Source organism: Cynoglossus semilaevis, chromosome W, assembly GCF_000523025.1.
Source record: "Cynoglossus semilaevis isolate Cse_v1.0 chromosome W, Cse_v1.0, whole genome shotgun sequence".
Taxonomy (NCBI): domain Eukaryota; kingdom Metazoa; phylum Chordata; class Actinopteri; order Pleuronectiformes; family Cynoglossidae; genus Cynoglossus; species Cynoglossus semilaevis.
This window is the reverse complement of record NC_024327.1, coordinates 9,454,746-9,481,967: the sequence shown is the minus strand read 5'-3', so window position 1 is coordinate 9,481,967 and position 27,222 is coordinate 9,454,746. Positions and strand designations below refer to the sequence as shown.

The 27,222-nt window shown below is 40.0% G+C and overlaps 3 protein-coding genes and 2 pseudogenes across 3 annotated transcripts in view; 3 read left to right on the top strand and 2 right to left on the bottom strand.

Annotated features, from left to right (window-relative positions):
* The window catches only part of LOC103397146 (3-ketoacyl-CoA thiolase, mitochondrial-like), an 8,365-nt gene extending 6,495 nt beyond the window's left edge, over positions 1 to 1,870 (top strand). Inside the window, exon 6 of the mRNA XM_025052816.1 lies at positions 618 to 1,870. Within this exon, the coding sequence (XP_024908584.1) occupies positions 618 to 677 (60 nt within the window). The 3' untranslated portion in view covers positions 678 to 1,870. The remainder of the gene's footprint in view (positions 1 to 617) is intronic.
* A 780-nt stretch (positions 1,871 to 2,650) lies between these two features.
* Positions 2,651 to 7,523, top strand: LOC103397139 (60S ribosomal protein L6-like). Its single transcript, XM_025052805.1, is given in 9 exon segments — positions 2,651 to 2,670; positions 3,444 to 3,541; positions 5,114 to 5,148; positions 5,151 to 5,260; positions 5,356 to 5,454; positions 5,887 to 6,030; positions 6,899 to 6,947; positions 7,057 to 7,241; positions 7,340 to 7,523. Coding segments are annotated over 8 exon segments (789 nt in total). The 5' UTR covers positions 2,651 to 2,670; positions 3,444 to 3,527; the 3' UTR covers positions 7,493 to 7,523.
* Positions 7,524 to 8,960: 1,437 nt separating this feature from the next.
* Positions 8,961 to 11,204, bottom strand: LOC103397138 (dynein light chain 2, cytoplasmic-like). Its single transcript, XM_008335369.3, has 3 exons — positions 11,048 to 11,204; positions 10,079 to 10,217; positions 8,961 to 9,331 (listed from the first exon to the last, which is right to left on the bottom strand). Exons 1-3 carry the CDS (start codon positions 11,164 to 11,166, stop codon positions 9,194 to 9,196), a joined length of 396 nt encoding a protein of 131 aa, XP_008333591.1. The 5' UTR covers positions 11,167 to 11,204; the 3' UTR covers positions 8,961 to 9,193.
* A 1,923-nt stretch (positions 11,205 to 13,127) lies between these two features.
* On the bottom strand, positions 13,128 to 18,548 carry LOC103397145 (DNA polymerase beta-like; annotated as a pseudogene).
* A 787-nt stretch (positions 18,549 to 19,335) lies between these two features.
* Positions 19,336 to 26,476, top strand: LOC103397144 (clathrin heavy chain 1-like; annotated as a pseudogene).
* Positions 26,477 to 27,222: the final 746 nt, after the last annotated feature.

Genomic DNA, 27,222 nt, shown 5'->3' with positions numbered 1-27,222 from the left:
ATGTGACGACAAAGTAACAACACAAAAGACGTCTGGATCTTTTACTTGCAAGGAGAGAGTGCAGCTTGCTCTGCTGGCAGCTTCCTCATCAACTCCGAGTTGCTGCACCCTTCCTCTGCTCTTTTATTTAGTTTACAAAAGTATCAGATTACATATCATGTGATCGTGTGTGAGTATATGAATGGGTATGGAGTAAGAAGGTGGGTGTGAATGTGAGTGTGGCTGTGTCTGGTAATTTCTCCATCAGTCTTGAGCACACTAGATTATAATATGAGAAGCAAACAGTTCCTTAAAGCGACAGTACAGCATGAAGCAATGATAATAAATTAACTTCTTCCAACAATATGGATTTCATTGAACTCAATAAAAGTGAAGGACAGAAATACTGTCGAGTCATAGTGGATGCCTTTTCTAAATGGATAGAATTGTTCCCATCAAAAGTTGCTGATGCTATTACAGTGGCAAAAGCATTGGTCAAAAAGATTATACCAAGATTTGTGACAATAGAAATTATTACATGAACCAAGTCATGTCAAGCATAAGCCAAAAGATGAAAATAAATTTAAAACACCACTGTGCTAAAAAAACAAAACAAAAAAATTCTAACTCTATGCCAGATGCACCTACATCTTTGCAGAGTGACGGTACGCCAATCCAGGTCGGCGACTGGGTGCTGATAAAGGTCATAAAAAGAAAGTGTTCGTCGAGTCCAAAGTAGGAACTCCCATACCAGGTCCTGCTGACGACGCTTACGGCCATAAAGACTGCTGAATGACCATCTTAGATTAATCTTTCGCATTGCAAGAGACAGAGGTTCTTGGTACAGGATCCAATTGGTTGAGGGGAAGTCCGACTACAAAGGGGTGTACTTATATAGAAGCTATACGTCTCAACATTGGTGAAGCAGGGAGATCCTCAGCCATTTAGCGTGATTACTGTATTGGGCTAACCATAGTCCTACAGACATAAGATGATGGACAAGAGAGTGAAGTGCTGGTAACCTCTCCTCTCAAAATTATGACGACAAAAGATACTCGACCCAAGCCAAAACCATGGCACCCATTCCACAGATTGGGTATTTCACAGCGACTCTCTGTGTGCATACTGATAATCATAGGGGTCGTCTTGATACTACCCATCATATTAATCCTGGAAGAACCATTGAGGAACAACACCACCACTAACCACCCTTCAACGATGAAAGATCCAGAACAACACCATTCACACAAGAGAGTAAAAAGAGAAAACACTGAAGCAAGGAATGATTCTAAATGTTTAAATAACTATGGTGGTATTACTCTTGAATATATTAGCCCGATGTGAACAGAATCGGCTGCCCGTAGAGGATCATGAACATGATAGTAGGATATGGTAGGATATGGTAGTAGGATATACAGGTCAATGGATTCCCACAATGTCAGATAAAAATGTGTACAGAGACAAAGACATTTGGAATCAATTGAAAATCCAACGTGATTTTTCCAACACCCAAAATCCGATCACTATGTCCCTGAATTGGACTAAATTACCAACGGGGAGTAATTGGAAACTTTCTGGTAAAACAAATCAAACTGAAAACTTATATATTTGGTCCTTGGAGTAGATAAGACTGGAGTAGATCTAATGGGATTCATTAGAGTAGTAATTAGGAATGAAATAACGAAACATGACAACTTTGTTGACACCTGTAACTCAATCTTTCCACCAATTTCTAATAAAACTAAAACAGGAGCATTTACTCCTCATAAAGGCAAAGGAGACTATGTGTGCTATGAAAATGAATGTGTTATGAAAAACCTAGCCTAAGGAGCCATAATGCAGGATTATGAGAATTTGGCATTCATCAATGATAAACAGGAAGGAAATGTTGGAAGAATTTAATTTATTATCATTGCTTCATGCTGTACTGTTGCTTTAAGAAACTGTTTGCTTCTCATATTATAATCTAGTGTGCTCAAGACTGATGGAGAAATTACCAGACACAGTCACACCCCCATTCACACCCACCTTCTTACTCCATACCTATTCATATACTCACACACGATCACATGATATGTAATCTGATACTTTTATAAACTCAATAAAAGTGCAGAGGAAGGGTGCAGCAACTCGGAGTTGATGAGGAAGCTGCCAGAAGAGTAAGCTGCCCTCTCCCTTGCAAGAAAAAAATCAAGATGTCTTTTGTGTTGTTACTTTGACGTCATATATGTTAGAATAAACCTGACACCTTGAATTTCTTTTATTTATGTTCATAAATTTAGTTTGTTTCCCAGACCAAATGTTTAATTTTTAGCTTTTCAAAAGTTAATACCATCTGTAAAATAACAATAATGACTTCCACTATGAATCAATCAAATCAAATCAATGAACAGTCACTTGTTATACCCTGAATATGTGAGAGACTTCACATCTGGAAGATAGAATCATTGACAAGACTTGTTGAAGCTAAAAACTTAACAGTACAATTACATTTATCAGTTACTTGTTAAAAATGCAGAAAATGTGCAGCAATCACTCACACGACTGTCCTTCATCTGCAGGGTGTGTCTGACGGTGCTGCCGCTGTCATCATTGCCAGTGAAGATGCTGTGAAGGAGCACAAACTCAATCCTCTGGCCAGGTTGATGTCCTACCACCCGTCCGGCTGTGACCCAAGCATCATGGGAATCGGTGAGACAAAAGGCTGCGGTGCTTTTAAGGAAAACATGAGTAATGAATTGTTGCGACGTTGACAGTAACAGTGTCTGGTTTTGCCCTGAACATCTAAGGTCCTAGATTTTACCAGGACTAGTTTTGGTTTTACTGCTGATGTTGTCATGTAGGAATATATCGTTGATTTAGGGGGGGTAAAATAAACTTGGTTGGGGTAGCTGAAATGAAGAGGCTGAGATTTTCATTAGTACTGAGTTTGTATACTTGTTTTACTAAAATATTTTTGTGGGGGATTTGTTAAATAAGAGAATGTAACAATAAGAATTAGTAATCATGATTCCAAGTACGGCTTAGAGCAGGGGTCGTCTTAGAGCATCGGTCGGCAATCCGCGGCTCCAGAGCCGCACGTATTATTTCATCCTTCTGTTGTGGCTGCCTGTGACTTTGAAAAATAAATAATGAGTATTTAATTAAATTTTTTTTTATTTTAGTTTGTTCTTTTTAAAATATAATTCTAAATTTGAAGATTATGATAATCTTGTAACATGTTTTTTGTCGCTCAAAATATGCGTTACATCTGCCGATGTGCGACACCCGGCACATATCTGGCAGCGCGGATTTATCCAGCACCTACACCACCAGCGTGATTTATTGAGCTTATCGACCCCTGTTAGGTAAATGATGGATAAATCATAAAAAAGAAAAGTTTCTGAAGAAAACAGAACGTTTAATGCTACATGGGCAGATTCATTTGCTTTCACTGCTAAAGAGACTGGTTCGTTCTTGCTCAGAATCGCAGATGGAGTAACATTGAAAACCTTCCCAAACCAGAGAAACTAGAGTTCGAACCATGGAATGCCATTCTCGACACTTACATGAACATGAAAAGGTATGCATTTGGCAATCTTCGGATCTACATACACATACTGTATGTAAGCAGGTCTTCTCCCACACGAACTATATTAAAAACAAACATCGCTCACGCCTCACAGACATCAGCTTAGGCCGGGCATACACTGTACGATTTTTGCAAAACTTGTCATTGATACCATCACACACTGTACGAGTAATCGTCTACGTTGTACGGCCAAAGCTCTGTTCTCTGCAGCAGTTCATTGATTTCATAAATGCAACACACTATAGTTTTTTTATACAAAGTGTATAACACAGCTGTAAGTGTAAGATGTACACTTACAGCTGCGTTGCCTTCATATAAGGCGTATATAAGGCTTTTAATTTTTTGCGGCTCCAGACAGATTTCTTTTTTTTGGTCCAATATGGCTCTTTGAACATTTTGGGTTGCCGACCCCTGGCTTAGAGTATTGTGCCTGAACAAGATAGGTCAACCACGTGGTTCGAAATATCTTGCTGTAAAAAGGGTGGAAAAAAGAAAAAAGAATAAACATGATGAAAACTGGGCCGTACAATAACAAAATCTTACTTCTGTAAATGTCTTAATTTACACCAAAATTAGTGGTTTTGTTTTGGTTTTTTTTGCAAATAACTAATCTTTTTGGGACGTTTGTTAAAACCAAATATTACATATGTGGTGCCCGCTGATAAAAAGCTTCGTCCTTTTTGTGTGTAACTGAGAAAAGAAAATTTGTATTTAGAACTACAATGACCACGCGTAACATTTATTACGCTGCGTAATGACGCCATCGTCATCTTCCGGCGTCAATATAACCGTAACATCCCCGGATGTCGGTCTTTTTTTCATAGCTAAGGTAAGTTTGCCCTGCTTTTGAAAACGAGTGGGAATAAAATCTATATTAATCGTTCCTTTACAGTCATGCTTAATATGCACAAATGTATGGATATGAAAGTGTTTGTTTAGATGAAGAGCTAGACATCTTTATTGCGTTGGATTTTCAATTATTTGGCTTAAAATACGGAACAGTTAATAAAACGGTTACGCAAGGCCGCCGGTTAGCTTTAGCGTTACGCGTAATGCTACCTAGCAGGCTATAAACGTGTTGCCCTATGTTTCATTTGTTTGTAGTTGACTACGGTTTCTTGTAATTTAAACCGCTGTTTAAAATGGTGAAGTGTGTATATCTGCAATACAATGACAGTCTGCTATTTCAACGACCCTACTGTCAATAATTAGCCCAATGCTAATATTTGACATGCCTTTGCTTGCCGATAACCACGATCTTGAACACGAAGGTTACTAGTCTTCCTAAATAACTGTTGCACTAGTATTACGTTGCTTATTTAAACCCGTCATACGCTTGTATAGCTAGAACTTTATTAATCCCTTGAGAGTTCCCTTAGTAATGCTTGTCTGTGAACCCAAATTTCCCTTTCTGCTTTGAACCGAATACAGTGTTGTAGAGCCAGAGTTGAGGTTGTCATACTATTGTGTAATGTACTGTTTCTAAAAAAATGTAATGTTTCTTTTTCATTAATTCACATGACAATACTAAAACCTGGAAACGTTTGTTGTTCTCATTTAAAGATGGCAGAGGGAAACAAGAAGACTGCCAAGAAAAGGCATGGGAGCCGGAACCCGGTTCTGGCCCGGGGTATTGGCCGGTACTCCCGCTCTGCCATGTACGCCCGACGGGCTATGTACAAGCGCAAGACCAAGACAACTGAGACCAAGGTGAGTTTAATATCAAGTCAAATGTGACAAGATTTTGATGATGGAAGTTATTCTAAGTTTTTTTTTTTTTTGTTTGTTTTTTTTCCTCGTTTCAGGTTGAGAAAAAGCTCAGAATTAAGCCCAAGGCCACAGTTGTCAAGACTGTTGGAGGTGACAAAAATGGAGGCACTCGTGTTGTCAAGCTGCGCAAGTTGGTATGTGATTTTGCTGTTAGAGCTACAGATGTGATCATATTAAACACATGTTTTTGTGTGGTCTAAAATACAGATGATTGTTGGTTTTCCCATGTTGCAAGTCTGTGTGCTGTCAACTTTAGCAGTTTGATTTGATTGAACATTAGACTCCACTTTAGGAAAAAAAAAAGTCGGGTTTGGCAGTGTCATGAAGGTTGTACAGGGTTCTAACTAACTGTATGTCTAGTGAATTGTGAGCTGCATGGTGGTAGCAGATGGCCAAAGAGGAAGTAATGCAACCATAGGTTTGACATTGTCTCATAATGCTTGTTTAAATACTGAGGGCATTATATTGTAAACAAAAACTAAATATGATTATTACCAGGTTGGAGCCAGTTGTGACTTAAAAACAGATGCACCAAAGTTATATATAAACTTTTTTTTTTTTTGTAGCCCCGCTACTACCCCACAGAGGACGTTCCCCGCAAACTGAAAAGCCATGGGAAGAAGCCTTTTTGCCAACACAAGAGGAACCTGCGCTCCTCCATCACCCCAGGAACTGTACTTATCCTGCTCACTGGTCGTCACCGTGGAAAGGTGAGCTGAGGGGAGGGGCATGGCAATGAAGAGGTTCTGTTGCTTATCATATTGGATCAGCTTGGGACCTGTTCTGTGGTTATTGTTGGGGTCTAAAAGTCTGATTGTCAATGTTGGTGTCAACAGGTGTCAGCCCAATGTTGTAAAGAAGTAAATCTTAATCAAACCAATAGTTTCTTGGGGAGAGGACTTTATTTTTTTTCCCCCCATAAAATTAAAACGTGTGCATGTCAGTTTGGGAGGGAACTGTGATCATGTGTGCATACTTAATGTTGCTTATTACATCCATCCATGATAGAAAATAAAAATTCAACAGGGGTTGAAGGTTGTCACTCTACTACAGTCTGTACTGTAAAAGTTGAAAACAAACCTGTGGTGATTCTGTCTACAAATATATAACTGATTTAATTTAGCACACTCATTTACTATTGTAGACTTTATTTCAATAGAAAGCTTAATTATTTTAATTGTTGGTTTCATTGAGCACATTTAAAAATTGATAAAGAACGTTGTGCTGCCCATAGTGAGGCTTCTGTAATTATGCATAAAAATATCACAGAGGACACATTGTAAGCTCAATATTGGAATAATTACAAACCAGGTACTGCAGCCATTCACTCCTACTCTCAAATGCTGCACAGCTCAATTATGAAGTATGTACTGTTTGCCCACACACTGTCGTATGTCGGCAGATTTTTCTGCCCTATAATATTTAAATTTCAGGATTTTTATTTTTGTATTCAAAGAATTTTGAGATGAAAGAAATTGTTTAGGCCATCTGTAAAAATATTTAAAATGTATTTCAGTGCTGTACCTGGACATTTTGTGAAACCATTATAACTGGACTTTTTTTTTTTATAAATCCTAGCGTGTGGTGTTTCTGAAGCAGCTTGCCAGTGGTCTCCTGCTTGTCACTGGTGAGTAAAGTTTTGGTGGTCAAGATATATTTACAAACATCAGCACCAGTAACTACAGAACACATTATTTAAAGTGCTCAAATTTTTTTATTTTTTTATTTTTCTTCAGGCCCTCTCGCTTTGAACAGAGTCCCCCTGCGCAGAGCTCACCAGAAGTTTGTCATTGCCACCAAAACCAAAGTTGACATCTCTCGCATGAAGGTCCCCAAAAATCTTAACGATGCCTACTTTAGGAAGAAGAAGCTGAGGAAGCCCCGTCATCAGGAGGGAGAAATCTTTGATACAGAGAAAGAGGTTAGTTTTGTGTGTTTTTTTTTTTTTTTGGGTGACACGATTTCAAATGAACTGTGACTGTCAGCTAAATGGTTCATCATGGTATTTGTCATTTACAGAAGTACCAGTTGACAGAGGAGAGGAAAGCAGACCAGAAAGCAGTTGATGCACAGCTCCTGCCTCTCATCAAGAAAACACCTCAGCTGGCAGGATACCTGCACACTACTTTCTTCCTGTCAAATGGAGTCTTTCCACACAAGCTGGTTTTCTAAATGTGTTGTAATAAAGAGTACCACCATCTAATGACTATGTGGTTTGTTTTGTAATGTAGATGCAAGTAATACTCAACTTAAGTAGTAAATGTTCTAAAGGTCAAAAGCTGAAGTACTGATGTTTTCATTAGAGCTGGGCAACAGCAGAGTTTTTAATGTGAGCCTTTGACCTTGTCTTTCATACCTGTAACTTTTTAGCTCCCGTATGTTTTCTTTATTCATGTTTCATCTGTCTCTGGGTTGCAGGGAGCCGATCCAGTGGTTGGTTGAGGCTGTGTTTCTTGATTTTTAAGAAACAAGGGGTTGAATGAAAGTTGTTCATTCAACCCCTATCATCAGCTGCCAGGAAAGCTCCAGGCAATGCAGTGCAACCTGTGTGTGGGGGGGGGGGGGGGGGGTACATCTGCAGGATCTGCTAACTGACAATTTGGAGATGGAGAAATACTGTTGATTCCACTTTAATTTATGGTCAAATGAGAGTCTGGAGAGTCATTTTGGAATGTCTGAAATACACCATGTAGCCCAGCAAGGTTTTTATGGGCTGGAACATTTGCCAACATTCCTTGGGGTTTCCAAATCTGAAAAGGTACTATACTTTGTAGATGTATGCTGTTGCAAAAACAATTCTCACTTGGATTGATAATGGCTGAAACCAGCATTGATGGAGCACTTGAATTGTGCTGAACTTGTTGTAGAACACAGTAACAAAATCCACTCTTAACCTGTTTGAAGACTTTCTTACCAGTAGTATGAATATTTCCAAACCTACACCATGTAGTAAAACAGAACACAAAACCAAATATTTCATCTCTCTAATGATGTAATTCTAAATGTTCTAATTGAGGTCAATGTACATTTGAGTGGTTGTTTTCTTTTAATGTTAGCTTAAGTTTTTTTATTTTATTTTTTATTAGGGGCAGTGGTGGCTTAGGGGTTAAAGAAGCAGAATTGAGTCCAGAAGGCTCCTGGTTGATGTCCACTAGCTGCCAAGTTACCACTGAGGTGCTCTGAGCATGGCACTATCCCCACACACTGCTCCCTGGGTGTTTATAAGCTGCCCACTGTTCACTTTGGTGATGGGTTAAAAACAGAGGTCAGAGGTGTGTGCTGTCACAATGACAATTCACTTTCTTATTTTTAGGTTTTACATTTCTAGTTTTTCTACATCTAATCAAGAGTTCTCTGCACAAGATGCATTTGGAACACCTGAAATTATCATCTAGCACGTGCACCATGTGACTATTGGTGTGGACGTTGTAGAATTAGGGCGGATTCTGTGTCAGTCTGAGGAAGAGTTCTGTTCAACAACATTCTTGAAAAGAGAATCTTCAGGTTTATCAGTCCCATTCCCTGGAATGACCAGATGATGCTTTCATCACCATCATGTCGTGCACTCAAAGAACAGACATGTAAACATCTATATGAAGCATTGTGGAGAAAAGGTGAAGTAATCACGCCAGAGATTGGACCCAGACAGCTTAACAGCTATGCTTTAATTAACAAAATGACATGTAACAAGACAAAAATAAATATGTGTTATCTCTTCAACATGGACATGCTTGTCTTAAACCTTATAAACAGAACAAAGTAGAAAGCAGCACAGAAAAAGGCAGCAGCCTCTTGCCAAGGAATGATAAGTGCCTTTGTCAATTCAGTCAGTACTGTATGCATGGTCAGCTGGTGCGGAGGTGGAAAAGCATGTTAACCTGATTTGAACAGCAGAATGGCCACCTGACCCAAGTAGAAGTAAATGAAATGCTTGGTCTCGTGGGTCACGTAGCTGCCGAAGTTTCTCCCAACGATGCAGTGCCAGGTCGGGTTGTATTTCTTGTCAAACTCCTGTGTTTTGGAGAAAGACATATTGGTCTCAGACACTGGTGGAAGAACACACGGCTGAGCCAAAAAAAGTAGAGTTGAACAAAGCAAGTATTGGATGTCAGAAATATATTGAGAAAAAAAAAAAAAAAAAAAAAGAGGCATGTTTGATTCCCAAATAATTCCAAATGTTCAATAAGAACATATCTGGGAATGTCTTGTACAGTAATTTAAAAGTGAAGCTTTCAAATGTTGAGGGTTTATGTTTAACCCCATGACAGACATGTCCGACCTGTCAATCACAGCAGGCTTGGTTGCCTCAGATTATTACCGAAGCTTTGAGCAGCAAGTAATCCAAGTAATTGCAACGAGACTCTTATTATGATCCATTTTGATGAGGCTAAAAGGTCATGGACAAATCAGACAATTAAACTAAATTGCAGTTCTAAAACAGGGGCTTTTATTTTGAAACTTCTTTAGTTTAGTGTAAAACCAGTTCTTAGATGTACTACTACTATATCATAACTTTTGGAACTTTTCGTAGAACCTGAGTATTGATCCTACAAAGGCCCTGACTGGATTGAGAACCCTCCCCTAACCAGAACAAGAATTCCATCATGGAATATATGGAATGCTGCACGTTTCCTTTGGAAATACCAGCATGGATGTGGAACACCATCAGCGACCGGACATTTACTCTGTTTTTCCGTCATTTACACCCATAAAATTCACTGGCACGTGATCGTTTAAAATGTATGCCTGCAGTTGTACCTTCTTGATGTAAGCAGCGATGTCTTTCTCGATGTTGTACTTCTCCAGGGCCTGAGTGGCGCACTCCACGGCGTCCTGCTGCATGTCCTCCGACATGTCAGCGTTCTTGATCACTGCCTTTCTGTCAGACATGGATGCTCTGGAAACCAAAACACAGCGGAAGATTCGTCATCATCTTCACACAGAGCATCTTTTTTTAATCACAAACACACGTCAAGCTCAGCTATTCCAGTTGAGGACAGCGCGCGAATCTGTAATCGATCTGTCTGACCATCGATAGTCGATATCGGAGCTCTGATCACGTGATCATAATGAGAGCTTCAGGAATGAGGTTCTGTTTTTAACAAAGTCTGTGTTTGTTCCTTAAAACTAATAGAGAGAATAGAGAATAGAGAGAATTACAGTCACACGCGGACTCCCAGCATCCTCCCCTCTTATCGACACAGCCACTGGATATGATGCTTGCGCACCGCCAGGGTTCTAGTCCGATAGAGAAGAATAAAGGAAACCGTTGGTTCACGGACCGTGGAAGTTATTACACAAGTGTCAAATCAAATGTGAAGTTGCCTTTTCTTTAAGTGTTGCATAACAACAACCGTTCGCGTCGATGCGTACTTTTAACTGGGCATTTGCACGCCTTTAGTGACAATTGTCAACGTTCGTATATTTTACATATAATAATAAAAGTAATTGAACAATGTTGCTGCGATATATCAGAGTTTAACGCAGTCTACTCTTTGCGTTAAAACTACACGCAAACCATAACATAACGTTTGGTTAGGAGAGGACTTCGAAGCGCTGGCTGCTAACAGCATCGCCACATGCGCAACTAAGGGATGGTGAAGCGCCGCAGCTCATTCATCCTGCAAAATAAGGGGAAAACGCGCACGCAGTTCACATTGTACGATATATTCACAATGGGTAAAAGAGATATGGTTGAATAAAGCGTACGTTAACCGTCGGACTTACCCGGTTAGTGTTGCGTTGACGGTATTTGAGGTTTGAAAGAGAAGCCTGCAGCTATAGCGACAACTCCCGCGAACTGGCTGACACAAAAGTGATGAGGGTGTATCGCTCAGAGGCTGCATCTGTGCCTTTATGTTATTGGCCAATATTAATGCACGCTGTGATCTGATTGGCTGGATTCGACCCGTTTTTCTGCTGTTTCTTTCTGCATTTTATTTCCAACCGTGATGCTTTGCGCGACACGTCGTTGTCGAGGTAACCATAGTAAACAGCTTCACGGCCGACTGCACCTACTGTAAGCGATGTACACATAGTAGAGGAATAAATGCAGTACATACACAGCAGCGGACACTGGACTTCTAAGCACCGTGGCTTTATTTAGAAAGCTGACCTTGCTGCAATTTATACAAACCTTTTTTTGTTAAATTCCCGAAACCAGATATTGTTAAGGCCCCAACAAACAGTGACACAATTATGAATTTTAATTTTATGAATCATATCAGAAGGGAATGATAGGCGGTCACGAAGTACTTGTCAAAACCTAGGATCAAAACAGGACCCCATAATTTATGTAAATTACAATTTTTTTGTTTATTTAACTGTAATTTAATTTGTAAATGTCTTGTTTTAAAACGTAATTGTAAATAGTATAATTGTACAATAATAAATATGTGAAATTTATGAAATTTTATTAAAATGTATAAAATATGTGAATTTTATCACCTCTGCTGCAGTAGTCCCTGTATAGGAATCCCTTCTTTTCTGTGTAGTATTCTAATTAAGAGTTTGAGCATTCACGTTTGAAGGCATCGTGGTAAAAAAAAAATAGACTTAAGGACAGATTTAAAACTTAAGGAAACGGAACAAAAACAGGAAACTCCCAACATTCCTACAACAAATGATGCTGAGGTTAGAATTTACAAACTTTAACCACAAAGGGCTATTGTGTTTTTTTCTCCTTTTACTTATTTAGTATTTTCTAACTATCCTCTTCATTGAAAACACACATTTCCATCTAATATTCTTAAGCAGTTTTCTCATCCTTCATATAACAAAGGATCTGTGTTCAGTGTCTGACCACAGATCCTATTGCGCCATTACTCCTCATAGGCCACACCCCTACAAATTTCCATGATGGCACTTTACTTTTAAAATGTATTTTAAACAGAATCGATCAGAATGTGAGGTAATGTAGAAATGTTATTAGGAAAAAACGACAAGACACTTTTCTTCCCCTCCTATTTATTTGACACATTTCACACAGGGATAACAGGTTTCTTCAAAAATCCACTCTTTTCAATATTTTTTTTCATTTGCGTCTAAACTCCAAACTGACTATTCTTAAAGCTACAGCTCCATGTTTTGTAGCTTACACTAGCTGCCTCACAGTTAACTACGTGTTACATTTATATACCTCTACTCCTAAATGCCCTGGTGTTAGCACTCAACATGCAGTACACATCCTCTCCTCACAATCGCACATGATAAATAATTTGTAACAGTCATTCTAAACAGTAAATACTAAAAAGGGCATTTTTAGATTTGTCTAAAATATTCATCAGTGAAAACTGAGCCTGTTGTCAGCAGCTGCTGTTCACATCGATGTCTATATGAATAAAATCAAATCAGAGAGGGGAAAGAAAAAGGTAATTATAGTTCAAGTTATTAGAACCATTATTTAAGACATTATTGTTTATCCATCTTTAATCAGCGAGGGAGTCTGTCATGTAATTAAAAATGTTTATGAATGGTTCCAGCTGTCATGAGTGGTGGGGAGAATCTTGCTAGTGATAGATGAGAAGCAGCTGTAACAGGAGACACAGGCCATGATTTTGTTACGAGACGTTCCTGAAATATCAACTATTAAATGTAATGGCGTTAAGCCAAGAATTAAATTATTTAAGGAAAATTATTTTAAAACATTTCGAGCTCATAATCTACGATACATGACGAGAAATATTTTTTTTCAATGTTTAAAAAAAAAATGGGGCGCATACATAGTGTACATCATTGTTTCCCAAAGAATGGGTCGCGACCCTCAGGTGGGTTGCAAGAGTTGTTTTTTTTTTTGAGTCGTCTTGCATCATGTTTCCCAGGAATTACGAATAATGTCTATTGACTTTGGTTGCAAAGGTTTGTGACTTAAAATATGGGTCCCCAGAAAAAAAGTTTGGCAAACACTGGTTTACATCACCAGGATAATGCAGATAAAGAACCTTTTCATAGCTGTTTTTTTTTTTTCAATACCATAAAACTGATACATGTTACACATGGTTCTGATTCTAATTCCACTCAAGTTTTAGCCGTAAAAACAGGAAGAACGTCCACTTGGTCACTCGCTGCGGTCCTTTGGCTCTCTGTATCTATAATCAATATATTCAAAGATGTCTCTCTTGCTGTCCACAAACAGAGGCTCTCCTGCCACACCTGCAAAGCAGAAATGGACGGTTGATATAAAGAAGCTGGTGAAGCCAACACATGGTGCAGGAACAGTTGGTGAGTTCAGAGGGTTCATGTCATAGGACTCACTGGTGACCCCGATTAGTCTTATGGTGTACTCATTAAGAGTGAATCCCTTCTCCAGAGCGTGAGTTCTCATATTCTTGTTGAAGATATCACTTCCAGTGAAATACAGGACTCCACAGTAGTACTGGTCCTTGGGAATTAACCTTTTGAGAAATGGGAAATGGACAGTTATTGTCCAGGTACAGCTGATGAGGAGAAAGTTCTGCTTCCTGTTTCCATCCCAACCCTCATGTCTCACCCCATGAAGTAAAGTTACAGGAGTAGGTGGTGACAATCTACCACTAAGACACAGGACATGTCTTTGATACAGTGATATAATGAAGTTGATGCAGACTGAGTGCATGGTGATGTGGCTCAGTTATTACACTGGATGTTCAACTGGGGCAGCCTGTGGCCTAGTGGGGTAGGAACGGGTTGATAATCAGGGACAGATAGATCAGAACGTTACTGATCTCTGTTGGGAAATAGTAGTGTCCAGTGGCTTAGGCAAAATGCAAATGAACAAAGTTCAACCAGAATAAAAAAGACTATGAAAAGGTGCAAAATTAAGCCCATCAAACCTGTTTCAAACATGGCTGAATGCAACTATAAGCACATTTCAACGTTTGACTGTTCACAACAACAGTGTCATTTCAGTTCCAACCCAGAAGAATATTTTTTGGACTGAGGAAATAGCCCCTGACAGCATTATGAAGTTAGGCACCTGATATCAATACGCCTGTAGAGGTATTCCTCCTCATCTTCATCACTCTGCTGCAGTTGGCAGACACCCTACAAAAACATCAAGGACATTGTGATCCCAGTCATGAGTTGGGTGCAGTTACTGTACTAATTGTGTTAGCCATTGCAAAAACATTTCCATCAGCACATGGAAAGCCACAGGTCTCACCATGAACTTGGTGTCACCTTTGGAGTGTCTGTCACAAAACCCAGGCTTTCAAAATGATCGACCACAGCATGGAGGAGTTTGGGCTGGAATTGATTAGAAAGGGCAAAGAAAACTGTAAATAAAAACACACCTGAGGTTTATGAGGGTGAACTAATGGAGTTTTACCTGCTTCTCAGTCTGATAGGTAAAGTCTGGGTGAGTCAGCAAAATATCAATATCACCACTCGAGGCAGCTCCTAGAAAATTAGCAAAAATTGATTAAATATTGTAACAATAGTCTATTTGAGCGGTAGTTTTCAGCAGAGAGAGCCAAAAAAGTCACATATTTTAAAATGTATTTCTGTGAGAGCCATACAATTTATTTTACTCTGAATATAATAAATGTGTACATTTTTAAACCATAATATGTTATAATATGAGTATAATATGTTTCTTCTTCTTTTTCTTTCGGCTTTGTCCCTTTTTCAGGGGTTGCCACAGCAAATCATTGATTTCCATCTCTCCCTGTTCTCTGTATCTTCTACTCTGACTCCAACTACCTGCATGTCCTCCCTCACTGCATCCATATATCTCCTCTTTGGCCTTCCTCTCTTTCTCCTACCGGGTAGCTCCATCTCTAACATTCTTCTACCAATGTATCCACTGTCCCTCCTCTGCACATGTCCAAACCATCTCAATCTGGCTTCTCTAGCTTTTTCTCCAAACCTTCCTGTCTGTGTTGTCCCTCTAATGACCTCATTCCTGACCCTGTCCATTCTTGTCACTCCTAAAGAGAATCTTAGCATCTTTAACTCTGCCACCTCCAGCTCCTCCTCCTGTCTTCTGCCTATTGCTACTGTCTCTAAACCATACATCATGGCTGGTCTCACCACTGTCCTGTAAACCTTTCCCTTCACCTTAGCTGACACTCTTCTGTCACAGATCACTCCTGACACTTTTCTCCAGCTGTTCCATCCTGCCTGTACTCTATTCTTCACCTCTCTTCCACAGTCTCCGCTGCTCTGAACAGTTGATCCTAAGTACCTAAACTCCTGCACCTTCACCACCTCTGCTCCTTGTAGCCTCACTATTTCACTGTTCTGCCTTTCGTTTACACACATGTACTCTGTCTTGCTGCGACTGACCTTCATTCCTCTTCTTTCTAGTGCAAACCTCCACCTCTCTAGGTTCTCTTCTAGCTGCTGCCTACTCTCACTACAGATCACAATGTCATCTGCAAACATCATAGTCCATGGGGACTCCTGTCTGACCTCATCTGTCAATCTGTCCATCACCACAGCAAACAAGAAGGGGCTCAGGGCCGATCCTTGATGTAGTCCCACCTCCACTTTGAAGTCTTCTGTCCTCCCAACAGCGCACCTCACTACTGTTGTACTATTCTCATACATGTCCTGCACCAAACTAACATACTTCTCTGCCACTCCTGACTTCCTCATACAAAACCACAATTCCTCCCTTGGCACTTTGTCATATGCCTTTTCTAGATCTACAAATACACAATGCAGCTCCTTCTGACCTTCCCTGTACTTCTCCATCAACATCCTCAAGGCAAATATTGCATCTGTGGTACTCTTCCTAGGCATGAAACCATACTGTTGTTCACAAATCTCCACTTCCTGCCTCAACCTAGCTTCAACTACTCGTTCCCAAATCTTCATTGTATGGCTCATCAACTTTATCCCTCTGTAGTTGTTACAACTCTGTGCATCACCCTTCTTATGAATTGGCACCAGAACACTTTTTCTCCACTCATCAGGCATCTTGCCAGTCTCTAAAATTCTGTTAAACAAACCAGTCAGGAAATTTACTGCCACTTCTCCTAAACACTTCCATACTTCCACTGGTATGTCATCAGGACCAACTGACTTTCCACTCTTCATCCTCTTCAGGGCTTTTCTAACTTCATCCTTTCTAACCTGATCTACCTTCTTCCTACTAGTCTCTGGCTCCTCGTTTCTACTTTCCCTTTCATTTTCCTCATTTAACAACTCCTCAAAGTATTCCTTCCATCTTCTCAGCACACTTTCCTCACTTGTGATCACATTCCCCTCTCTGTCCTTAATCAACCTCACCTGCTGCACATCCTTCCCAGCTTGATTTCTCTGTCTCGCCAATCTATACAACTCCTTTTCTCCTTCCTTTGTTTCCAAACTCTCATACAACTCCTCATATGCCTTTTGTTTGGCCTTGGCCACTTCCCTCTTCACCTCCCTTGTCCTCTCTTTGTACTCCAGTCTGTTCTCTTCTGTTCTGTCACTGTCCCATCTCTTCTTCGCTAATCTCTTTCTCTGCACACTCTCCTGGATCTCCTCATTCCACCACCAGGTCTCTTTGTCCTCCTTTCTCTGCCCAGAGGACATACCTAGCACCTTCCTACCTGTCTCCCTCATCACTGCAGCTGTAGTCTCCCAATCATCTGGGAATATCTCAACACTACCCAGAACTGCCCTTACTTCCTTCCTGAAGTCTTCACAACATGTCTCTTTCCTTAGTTTCCACCACTTGATCTTCTGCTCTGTCTTCACTCTCTTCCTTTTTGTCACCTCCATCGTCATTTTACACACTACCATCCGATGTTGTTTGGCTACACTCTCACCTGCCACCACCTTACAGTCTCTAATCTCCCTCAGATTACATCTTCTACATAGAATATAATCTATCTGTGTGGACCTGCCTCCACTCTTGTAAGTCACCCTATGTTCCTCTTTCTTTTGGAAATATGTGTTTACCACAGCCATTTCCATTCTCTTTGCAAAATCTACCACTGCCTGTCCTTCTACGTTTCTCTCCCTAACACCAAACCTGCCTATCACTTCCTCATCTCCTCTGTTCCCTTCCCCTACATGACCATTTAGGTCTGCTCCAATCACCACTCTCTCTCTCCTGGGGATACTCTCTACCATCCAATCTAGCTCCTTCCAGAACTTCTCCTTTTCTTCCAACTCACAGCCCACCTGTGGGGCATAACCACTAACAACATTAATCATCTCTCCTTCTACTTCTACCTTCACACACATCAACCTGTCTGACTCTCTTTTCACCTCTACCACATTTCTTACATATTCTTCCTTTAGGATCACCCCTACTCCATTTCTCTTCCCATCTGAACCATGATAAAACAGTTTGTAGCCTCCTCCAATGTTTCTAGCCTTACTGCCCTTCCACCTGGTCTCCTGCACACACAAAATATCTACTCTTCTTCTCTCCATCACATCAGCTATTTCTCTACTTTTCCCTGTCATTGTACCTACATTCAAAGTTCCAAACTTCAGACTAACATGTTGGTTAGCGGCACTGTTGGCGGTCGTTGTTAACCCGGGCCTTGACCGATCCGGTATGGAAATCGTTTTATTGATTTGCAAATTTGATTTGGCCAAACGTTTTACGCCGGATGCCCTTCCTGACGCAACCCTCACCATTTATCCGGGCTTGGGACCGGCACTATAAACACGGCTTCGTGTACCCTAGTGGCTGGCTTGCAAGTCACAAGTAAGTCTCAAGTCAAAACAGGCAAAGTCCGAGTCAAGTCCAAGTCAAGACCGAAAAGAGTCAAGTCAAGTCCCAAGTCCTGTCATTTCTGTTTCGAGTTTTTTCGAGTCCTTTTAAACAAAATAATAATATATTTACACAGATGTATTCTTACAAAATCTGTATTTATTTGCAGGTTGCTAATAACTGGCGTCGGAGCTTTCAAATAAATCTTTATTGACAGCTGTCAGTAGACAGGACAGTCAGCAGGGGCCGACGGGCTGTTTTCACCCGCACAGTGTGAGCTCTCAGGTTGTGTTCGATGATCGGATCGTACAGTGTGAGTACATAAATCGTGAGCTTTGTCCGTACATCACTCGTACAGTGTGATGGTATCAACAACAAGATTTTCAAAAATCGTACAGTGTTTGCCTGCCCTTACTGTACAATCATAACTCAGGTCTGTTGTTATAAAAAAAACAGGTTAAAGCTGCTGCTGCCATGACTGGAGTCCCGTACTCATGAAGGCTGTGAGGAGCCAGCCATACACAACGCTCTGGCTAAAATATACATTTACAGCAACAACACACCGGAGCGCTTCCTGAAGGAGAATTCATTCATGACAGCGCCGTGGTTGGACGATATTGCGAGAAGAGAGACCCTCACTTGGCCTGTGTGGCTTATGAGAGGGGACAGTGTGACCTGAAGCTGATCAATGTGTGTAGATGAAATGAAAAGCGTTTAAATATTTGTTGTTTTCAAAATATATTTTTAATTAAAACTTTTTTCCCCAAGATTTGCAATGAGAACTCGTTATTTAAAAGCGAGGCTCGATACCTGGTGCGGCGGAAAGATCCCGATCTTTGTGCGAATGTTTTGACAGAAGACATTGACCAGGTGGATTTCCTAACACTAACTCTACACTAAAACTAGGAATGACTGTGTGAATATTGGAGTTGTACAATCTGTAACCTGCACTGTGCCATCACTCTGTTTCAGCTTATTGTGTTATAATGCATTTCTTTATCATGTACATTGTATGATTCTATATTTTCTGAACACTATATTACTACTGTTTTGTAAAGTACATTTGAGTTTCATATTATTATAGTATATAATATATACAGTATATAGTATATTTTTAAAATAATATTATTAATATAATAACAATAGTAATTATTATTATTAATTATTAATATTTACAATAATAATAATAACCCCAGTTGTTTGCGCACAGTATCGCAGCAATCATAATGGCAGCCTTCTTCTTTATGAATAGCATGTTGCTAATAACTGGCGTCGGAGCTTTCAAATAAATCTTTATTGACAGCTGTCAGTAGACAGGACAGTCAGCAGGGGCCGACGGGCTGTTTTCACCCGCACAGTGTGAGCTCTCAGGTTGTGTTCGATGATCGGATCGTACAGTGTGAGTACATAAATCGTGAGCTTTGTCCGTACATCACTCGTACAGTGTGATGGTATCAACAACAAGATTTTCAAAAATCGTACAGTGTTTGCCTGCCCTTACTGTACAATCATAACTCAGGTCTGTTGTTATAAAAAAAACAGGTTAAAGCTGCTGCTGCCATGACTGGAGTCCCGTACTCATGAAGGCTGTGAGGAGCCAGCCATACACAACGCTCTGGCTAAAATATACATTTACAGCAACAACACACCGGAGCGCTTCCTGAAGGAGAATTCATTCATGACAGCGCCGTGGTTGGACGATATTGCGAGAAGAGAGACCCTCACTTGGCCTGTGTGGCTTATGAGAGGGGACAGTGTGACCTGAAGCTGATCAATGTGTGTAGATGAAATGAAAAGCGTTTAAATATTTGTTGTTTTCAAAATATATTTTTAATTAAAACTTTTTTCCCCAAGATTTGCAATGAGAACTCGTTATTTAAAAGCGAGGCTCGATACCTGGTGCGGCGGAAAGATCCCGATCTTTGTGCGAATGTTTTGACAGAAGACATTGACCAGGTGGATTTCCTAACACTAACTCTACACTAAAACTAGGAATGACTGTGTGAATATTGGAGTTGTACAATCTGTAACCTGCACTGTGCCATCACTCTGTTTCAGCTTATTGTGTTATAATGCATTTCTTTATCATGTACATTGTATGATTCTATATTTTCTGAACACTATATTACTACTGTTTTGTAAAGTACATTTGAGTTTCATATTATTATAGTATATAATATATACAGTATATAGTATATTTTTAAAATAATATTATTAATATAATAACAATAGTAATTATTATTATTAATTATTAATATTTACAATAATAATAATAACCCCAGTTGTTTGCCAGTAATAATAATAATAATAATAATAATCATATAGTGATAGTTTAGTTTAGCCGCTTAGTGCTAAGATTCAAATTTGGGAAAATTATCAGGCACTTAGATACAAATATATTATATTGACTATTGTATCTGACCTTGCAGATTCATACACACATAATAATATAATAATATATATAATTAAATAAATGAAAATCCATACTAAAGGAATTGATACACAAGTAATTTCTCTTTCAATCTGATTATTTTGTGAGTTGTCTATTAGTCCACATTATAGAGAAGTGTTAGAGTTCATTATTGATGTGAATATCAACGACAAACTGACTCTGTACATGAGATGAAACCCATTGTATATTCACCGTTGTCTCTCCTTTTTGAATTTTTTTCCCCCCGCAGGTGGTTCAGACGGCACTGTCAGAGACTCAAGATCCAGAGGAGGTGTCTGTGTCGGTCAAGGCCTTCATGACCGCCGACCTGCCCAACGAGCTGATAGAGATGCTAGAGAAGATTGTTCTTGATAACTCCATGTTCAGTGAACACAGGTACCCACTCCAACTTGTGATATTATCGTTGATTCACGACACGTTCAACACTTCTGGTTTCATTTATCTCACTCTGGGTCACCAGGAACCTCCAGAACCTGTTGAGCTTGACAGCCATCAAAGCCGACTGCACCCGTGTGATGGAGTACATCAACAGACTGGACAACTATGATGCTCCAGACATCGCTAACATCGCCATCAGCAATGAGCTTTTCGAAGAGGCTTTTGCTATTTTTAAGAAGTTTGACGTCAACACTTCAGCCATACAGGTATGGTAGTACCATGTACTACACAATACTAATTAGCTAAAAGGTGCAAAAGTTTTGCATTATACCATTTGTGTCTCTCCCTGATGTAGGTATTGATAGAGCACATAGGCAACCTGGACCGTGCCTATGAGTTCGTGGAGCGCTGTAATGAACCTGCAGTTTGGAGTCAGTTGGCCAGAGCTCAGCTGCAGAGAGACCTGGTCAAGGAGGCCAGTGATTCCTACATTAAAGCTGTCGACCCATCGGCATACATGGAGGTGGTAAATGCAGTCGCAAGAACAGTGAGTTTGTTTTTTTAACAGCGTCAACTATGAAACACGTAACAGTATATAGATTGACGTCTACTGATCATGTCGGTCTTTGTTTTTTTATTTCACAGATAATTGGGCAGACCTGATGAAATTCCTTCAGATGGCGTGGAAGAAAGCGAGGGAGTCGTACGTGGAGACGGAGCTGATCTTCGCCTTGGCCAAGACGGGTCGTCTGGCAGAGCTGGAGTTTGTCAGCGGGCCCAACAATGCTCACATACAGCAGGTAGGGAGAGCTGTCACCACTGCTGTGACTTCTGTACTACATAGTACTGTACAGTACTGCACATGTGAAACCTTGTCCCTCTCTCTTCCCAGGTGGGCGACAGATGTTACGAGGAGGGAATGTACGACGTAGCAAAGCTCTTGTACAACAACGTGTCCAACTTTGCCTGCCTGGCTTCCACACTCGTCCACCTGGGGGAGTGCCAGGCTGCTGTGGACAGTGCCAGGAAAGCCAACAGCACCAGAACCTGGAAAGAGGTGGGGGGCTGATTCCTCTTCAGTAGAGTTTGAGCCATTTTAATACATTAACACATTACATCAACACTTAAAGGGCTTTGATGGCATTTTTCTCTTGTGAGTATTTACAGTCAAGGGCACAGATGTTTGCATGGTCTGGATTCAATGACATATCCAGTTAACCATACCTTCAATATGGATGTTGTACCAATGTTGCAAACTACAATCCCCAACTTCTATCCATCCATCCATTTTCATCCGCTTATCCGTTACTGGGTCGCGGGGGCAGCAGTCTCCATGACCGCCACCCAAATCACATTGCACCGTATTAACCCCCCTAAACCTTCCTGCAGGTGGTGAGTCCACTGGAAGGTACCAACTGCCCTAACCGGGATTCGAACTCGCCCAGGAGGTGAACCCTGGTGTTCCACACCAATGACAGAGACATTACCTCTGGGCCAAAGTGCCACTAATAATAATACTAACAATAATAATAAAAATAGTTATAATAATAATAATAATAATAGTACTATAATAATAATTGATTTCCTTCATTCTTGCCACAATGGGGAAATTCACAAACCACACAGGCTGCCACGTGAGGCGTTGTTAGGGATATTAATCAATATTAATGCCTACCTACAGTTGAGATGACCGGAAGTTTAGTTAATTGATGTAATGTCAATTGACTGTAACTTATATTTTTTATTAAATCACAATAAGGATTTTGTGATTGTTAAATATGAGTTTTCCAACCACATGAATACTCTCGGGTACTAATGTATACATGCACTGTAGTCATAATAGTCAAATATAATATTTAAAAAAAAGACATCTTATTGCCAGTTAAAATGGCATTTTAACGATTTGTCTTTCAAGTCTGATCCAAGTTAGAGATTTACTCTAAGACGTTTGTAAATATTTACATTTACTCATGAGCCTCATGTGATAGAGGTCGTTCAGAACCAGAACTTTACCACCACCCCCCCCATCTTTTCCCTCTCTTTGTCAGGTGTGTTTTGCCTGTGTGGACAGAGAGGAGTTCCGATTAGCACAAATCTGCGGCCTTCACATAGTGATCCACGCTGATGAGTTGGAGGATCTGATCAGCTACTATCAGGACCGTGGGTATTTTGAGGAGCTCATCGCTCTGTTGGAGGCTGCCCTGGGGCTGGAGCGGGCTCACATGGGCATGTTCACCGAGCTCGCTATCCTCTACTCCAAATTCAAATCTCAGAAAATGAGGGAGCACCTGGAGCTGTTTTGGTCCAGAGTCAACATCCTGAAGGTAAGGAACAACAGAACATTTGCTTGTGGGTGTGTCAGTGTGTGTGTGTCTATGGTTCAAATTAGTCCCTTCCGTTATGATAAATCTAATTGGTCATCACAAACAAGGAAGCAGCTTGTCAGCCACAGTTGCCTTTGATTTATTACCCTGCTAGAACTCACTACTTCTCATCAGCGATTCAGAAGGAAAGAAAGGCTGAGAACTGTCATAATGCCTTTTTTAGATCTCTGAAGGCTGACACTGCACTGAAATTTTATTGTTTAAAAAAAAAGTCGCCAAGTTTGACTTTGGTATTTGAATTGATGGAGCAGTTTTTAGTTACATTAAAAATAAGTTCAAATGTAACATTTAAGACCTTAAATATTGCCTTGTTCTGTATCCTTCTGACCAGGTTCTCCATGCAGCGGAGCAGTCTCACTTGTGGGCGGAGCTGGTTTTTCTTTACGACAAATACGAGGAGTTTGACAACGCCGTCATCACGATGATGTCTCACCCCTCGGACGCGTGGAAAGAAGGGCTGTTCAAGGACATCATTGCTAAGGCAAGAAATATAACTATGAGCCAATAGTTCATTAGTCAAACTCTTATTAACGTCGTTGTCCTCATTTTTTTTTCTCTCGTCCCAGGTTGCTAACGTGGAATTGTACTACAAATCTCTTTCCTTCCACCTGGAATACAAACCTCTCCTTCTGAATGACCTGCTCACTATTCTGTCGCCGCACTTGGATCACAGCCAAAACCGTCTCCTTCTTCAGCAAGGTGGACATTTTTAGAATTAAACCTCTCACAGCTTTTACAAAAACTTGGGTGATCTGACAGAAATTCAAAGTTGTGTTTCCTTGTGCAGGTGAACCAGCTGAAGTTGGTGAAGCCTTACCTGATATCTGTGCAGAATCACAACAACAAGTCAGTCAACGAGGCTCTAAACAATCTCCTGACAGACGAAGAAGACTATCAGGTCAGCCACGTGTTATGTGAAAACTGAAATTACCAACGAGATCAGTTAGTTTATAAAAACAATGGAGCAAAGTAACTGATTGGTTAAAAAAGGGTTTTCTCAGTGTTAGTTTTAACTTAGAGGCTGTGGAGGTTGATTTGACAAGAGCTGGGTGCAAACAAAGAGAAGTGCTGAGTAAAATGAAATGCAATTTTTTTTTTTTTGTGATGTGTTTCCACAGAGCCTAAGAGCGTCCATCGATGCCTATGACAACTTTGACACCATCGGCCTGGCTCAGCGCTTAGAGAAACACAAGCTAATTGAGTTTAGTTGAATCGCCGCCTATTTGTACAAAGGCAACAACTGCTGGAGGCAGAGCGTAGAGCTGTGTAAGAAGGACAAACTCTACAAGGTCAGAGCAAATGAATGAAAACAACATTCTTCTCCAATTCACGTTTTCTTTCTGTGAATTACTGCAACACCTCCTCTAGATGTCACTGTTCTACTCTGACAACATCCTTCTTTTTCAACCCAGGATGCCATGCTGTACGCTGTGGAGTCTAAAGACGCAGAGCTGGCAGAGACTCTACTCCAGTGGTTCCTGGAGGAGGGCAGGAAGGAGTGTTTTGCTGCCTGTCTGTTCACCTCCTATGATCTGCTCCACCCTGATGTGGTGCTGGAGCTGGCCTGGAGACACAACATCATGGACTTTGCTATGCCCTACTTTATCCAGGTCATGAGAGAGTACCTCACAAAGGTAAGTGTTGTTATAAGTGATCTTTTTTTTCTTTTTAATAATAGGGTTTTGTGAACACATATGATGAGACAAAAACCATCTGAAGGAGTTGTTTTTCTTGTAAAATCTGAAACTGTGAATTTTATTAAAATAAATCTTGGAACATACAAGGGCCAATCAGCTCGGATTTAGTCATGTCAACAGGAGGAACTAAGTGTGCAACAGCCAATCAGAGCTTTGTTTGTTGTCAATAAACAGAAGCCTGTCAAGATGACTGATTGGAGAAAGTGTTCAGACATAATGTGTTAGAAATAGTTTTTAACTAATAGAGTACAAATGTGTGTTTTTTTTTTAAATAAAGGACTATAATGGTGTGGCAGTGGTTGGAGCCAGAACCTGTGCACTTTCTTGATTCTTAGGACCAGAATCCTGTCCTGTTCTAATAGACACCTCTCACTCCCCAACTCCTCTGAACATAACTCAAACATCTAATACATAAGCATACTCAACACTAATGCTTTTTCCAATTTTCAGTGTTGTTGAAAAGGCAGTTATAAATTAAATAAAAAACTAAAGGCATTTCCATATGTTAGATCATTGTTTCCCATTGCTTTGGGTCATCTTGCATCATGTTTCCCAGGAGTTTACGAATAATGTCTATTAACTTAGGTTGCGAAGGTTTGTGACTTTTAAAATACGGGTCCTCAGATTGGGAAACACTGTGTTAGATGTATCACCACCTTCACATATCTGGGTTAAGGAGTTACCTTTCTGTCTTTAACCAATTAAGCTAAAACTACATGTTTGTTTGTTTATTTATTATTACTGATTTGATATTTACTGTAGTTAACGTATGCGTTTACAGAACTGTCAGGAAACTTTTTCTGTTAGATAGGACTGTAAAATATGCTGTTAGTTCATACCCCAGTTTCCTAACACACAAAGAATCAAATGAAATCAAATAAAGAATCAAATACGGGATCTCAAGTTTTAAAAGTTTTACTTGCAGCAAGGAGTGCAGAACAATGGTTAGCACGGATTGGTAAAGACTGCTTCAAACAAGGATTCTCCACCAATAGGAGTGATGTGCATGTGCTGTAGTTAATCAAGTCAGATAAGACCATGCAGTTCGGATGTTTTTCTCTCTTTGTCTTTTGTTGGTCTTCCGTCGGTCTCCTTATTTGGGCAAAGAAACCAGTTCTGACCGGTTCTGTGTCCTGTCTCTATCTCCAAGTGTAACAGTCGGTACCATTCAGTGCTGTCCATATCATATTATTACGTAATCCACCAGCATGCACACCTGTCTTCAGGACCTTCCCTTTTAGTACAGCATAATAACAGCATTCAACAACAGTATAAATTGATATGGAAACTTAATACAATGAATATATTGTAAAGATTGAATAAATGTATTTAGAACATCTTAACAACAACAATCTGTTTTTGGTCGTTTTCCTTCTCATCATGCAGGACAGACGCGCATTTCTCAGCCCCTTCCCCAGACCCAGGTGTCTGGCTGCAGCCGCCCCGGCAGGAAAGGCCAAGTTGACTCATCCAGGGAAGGCAATCCTGGCAGGTGAGTCCTCCAACTGTCCACACATGACAAAAAAAAAGTCTCAACTGGACACTGAGAACACTGGCATTTTAGAGTAAAGTTAAAGCTTATTTAGAAAAATGGAAGGAACTGTGTACAAATGTGGAGAGTTTTTTTTAGAGTGACAAAGGTGTGGCTCAGGGTTCTAGCAGGGGCCAGAAGTTATGGTCCTACTTTTTTTTTTTTTTTTTTTAGGAAATCACTTCTAGTGAAATTGTCATAGACTGTCACAGATTGTCATTCTGTGATGATGTCATTGGCTGTTGATATGATTTTTAATGTACAAGAATTTACATTTGCTTACAATTATAGGTTCGCAGTTGCACAGATGTGCAAAATTCTACGGAAAAGATAAAATATAGTATAATATATAGTGTTGCGTTTCCGAGTTCTGTGAGCCTCACTGCTGCAATTATGTGGTTCAGTCACTCTGATCTAGAGATCACCTCTAATGCACTTTACATAATGCCGTTAAAGGAGAGTGAGTGATGCATCCAGTGATGGAGAGAATGCGCTCCTTTTTTCTTTTTTTACCTGGTTTTGTATATGTATGATCAGGTTGTGATTCTGGCAAAAAAGGACTAGTGATGTTTATTTTTTTTTTACTGTGTGTTTTATGAAATTGCACTGTCCCCTTTTAAATAAACTAAACTATAATAGAAGTGTTGATCAATATATACAGTATATTAATCTAAGTAGTAGTTTTCAGGAAAGGTAAAACCTTTCCTGAAAACTATATATTCTTGGTAGCTTTATGTAGTTAAATATTTGGCCAATAATTGAAATCAACCTGAGCCTCCTAAATTACATATTCTGCCTTCAACATAAGTAGATGACAACATTAAAA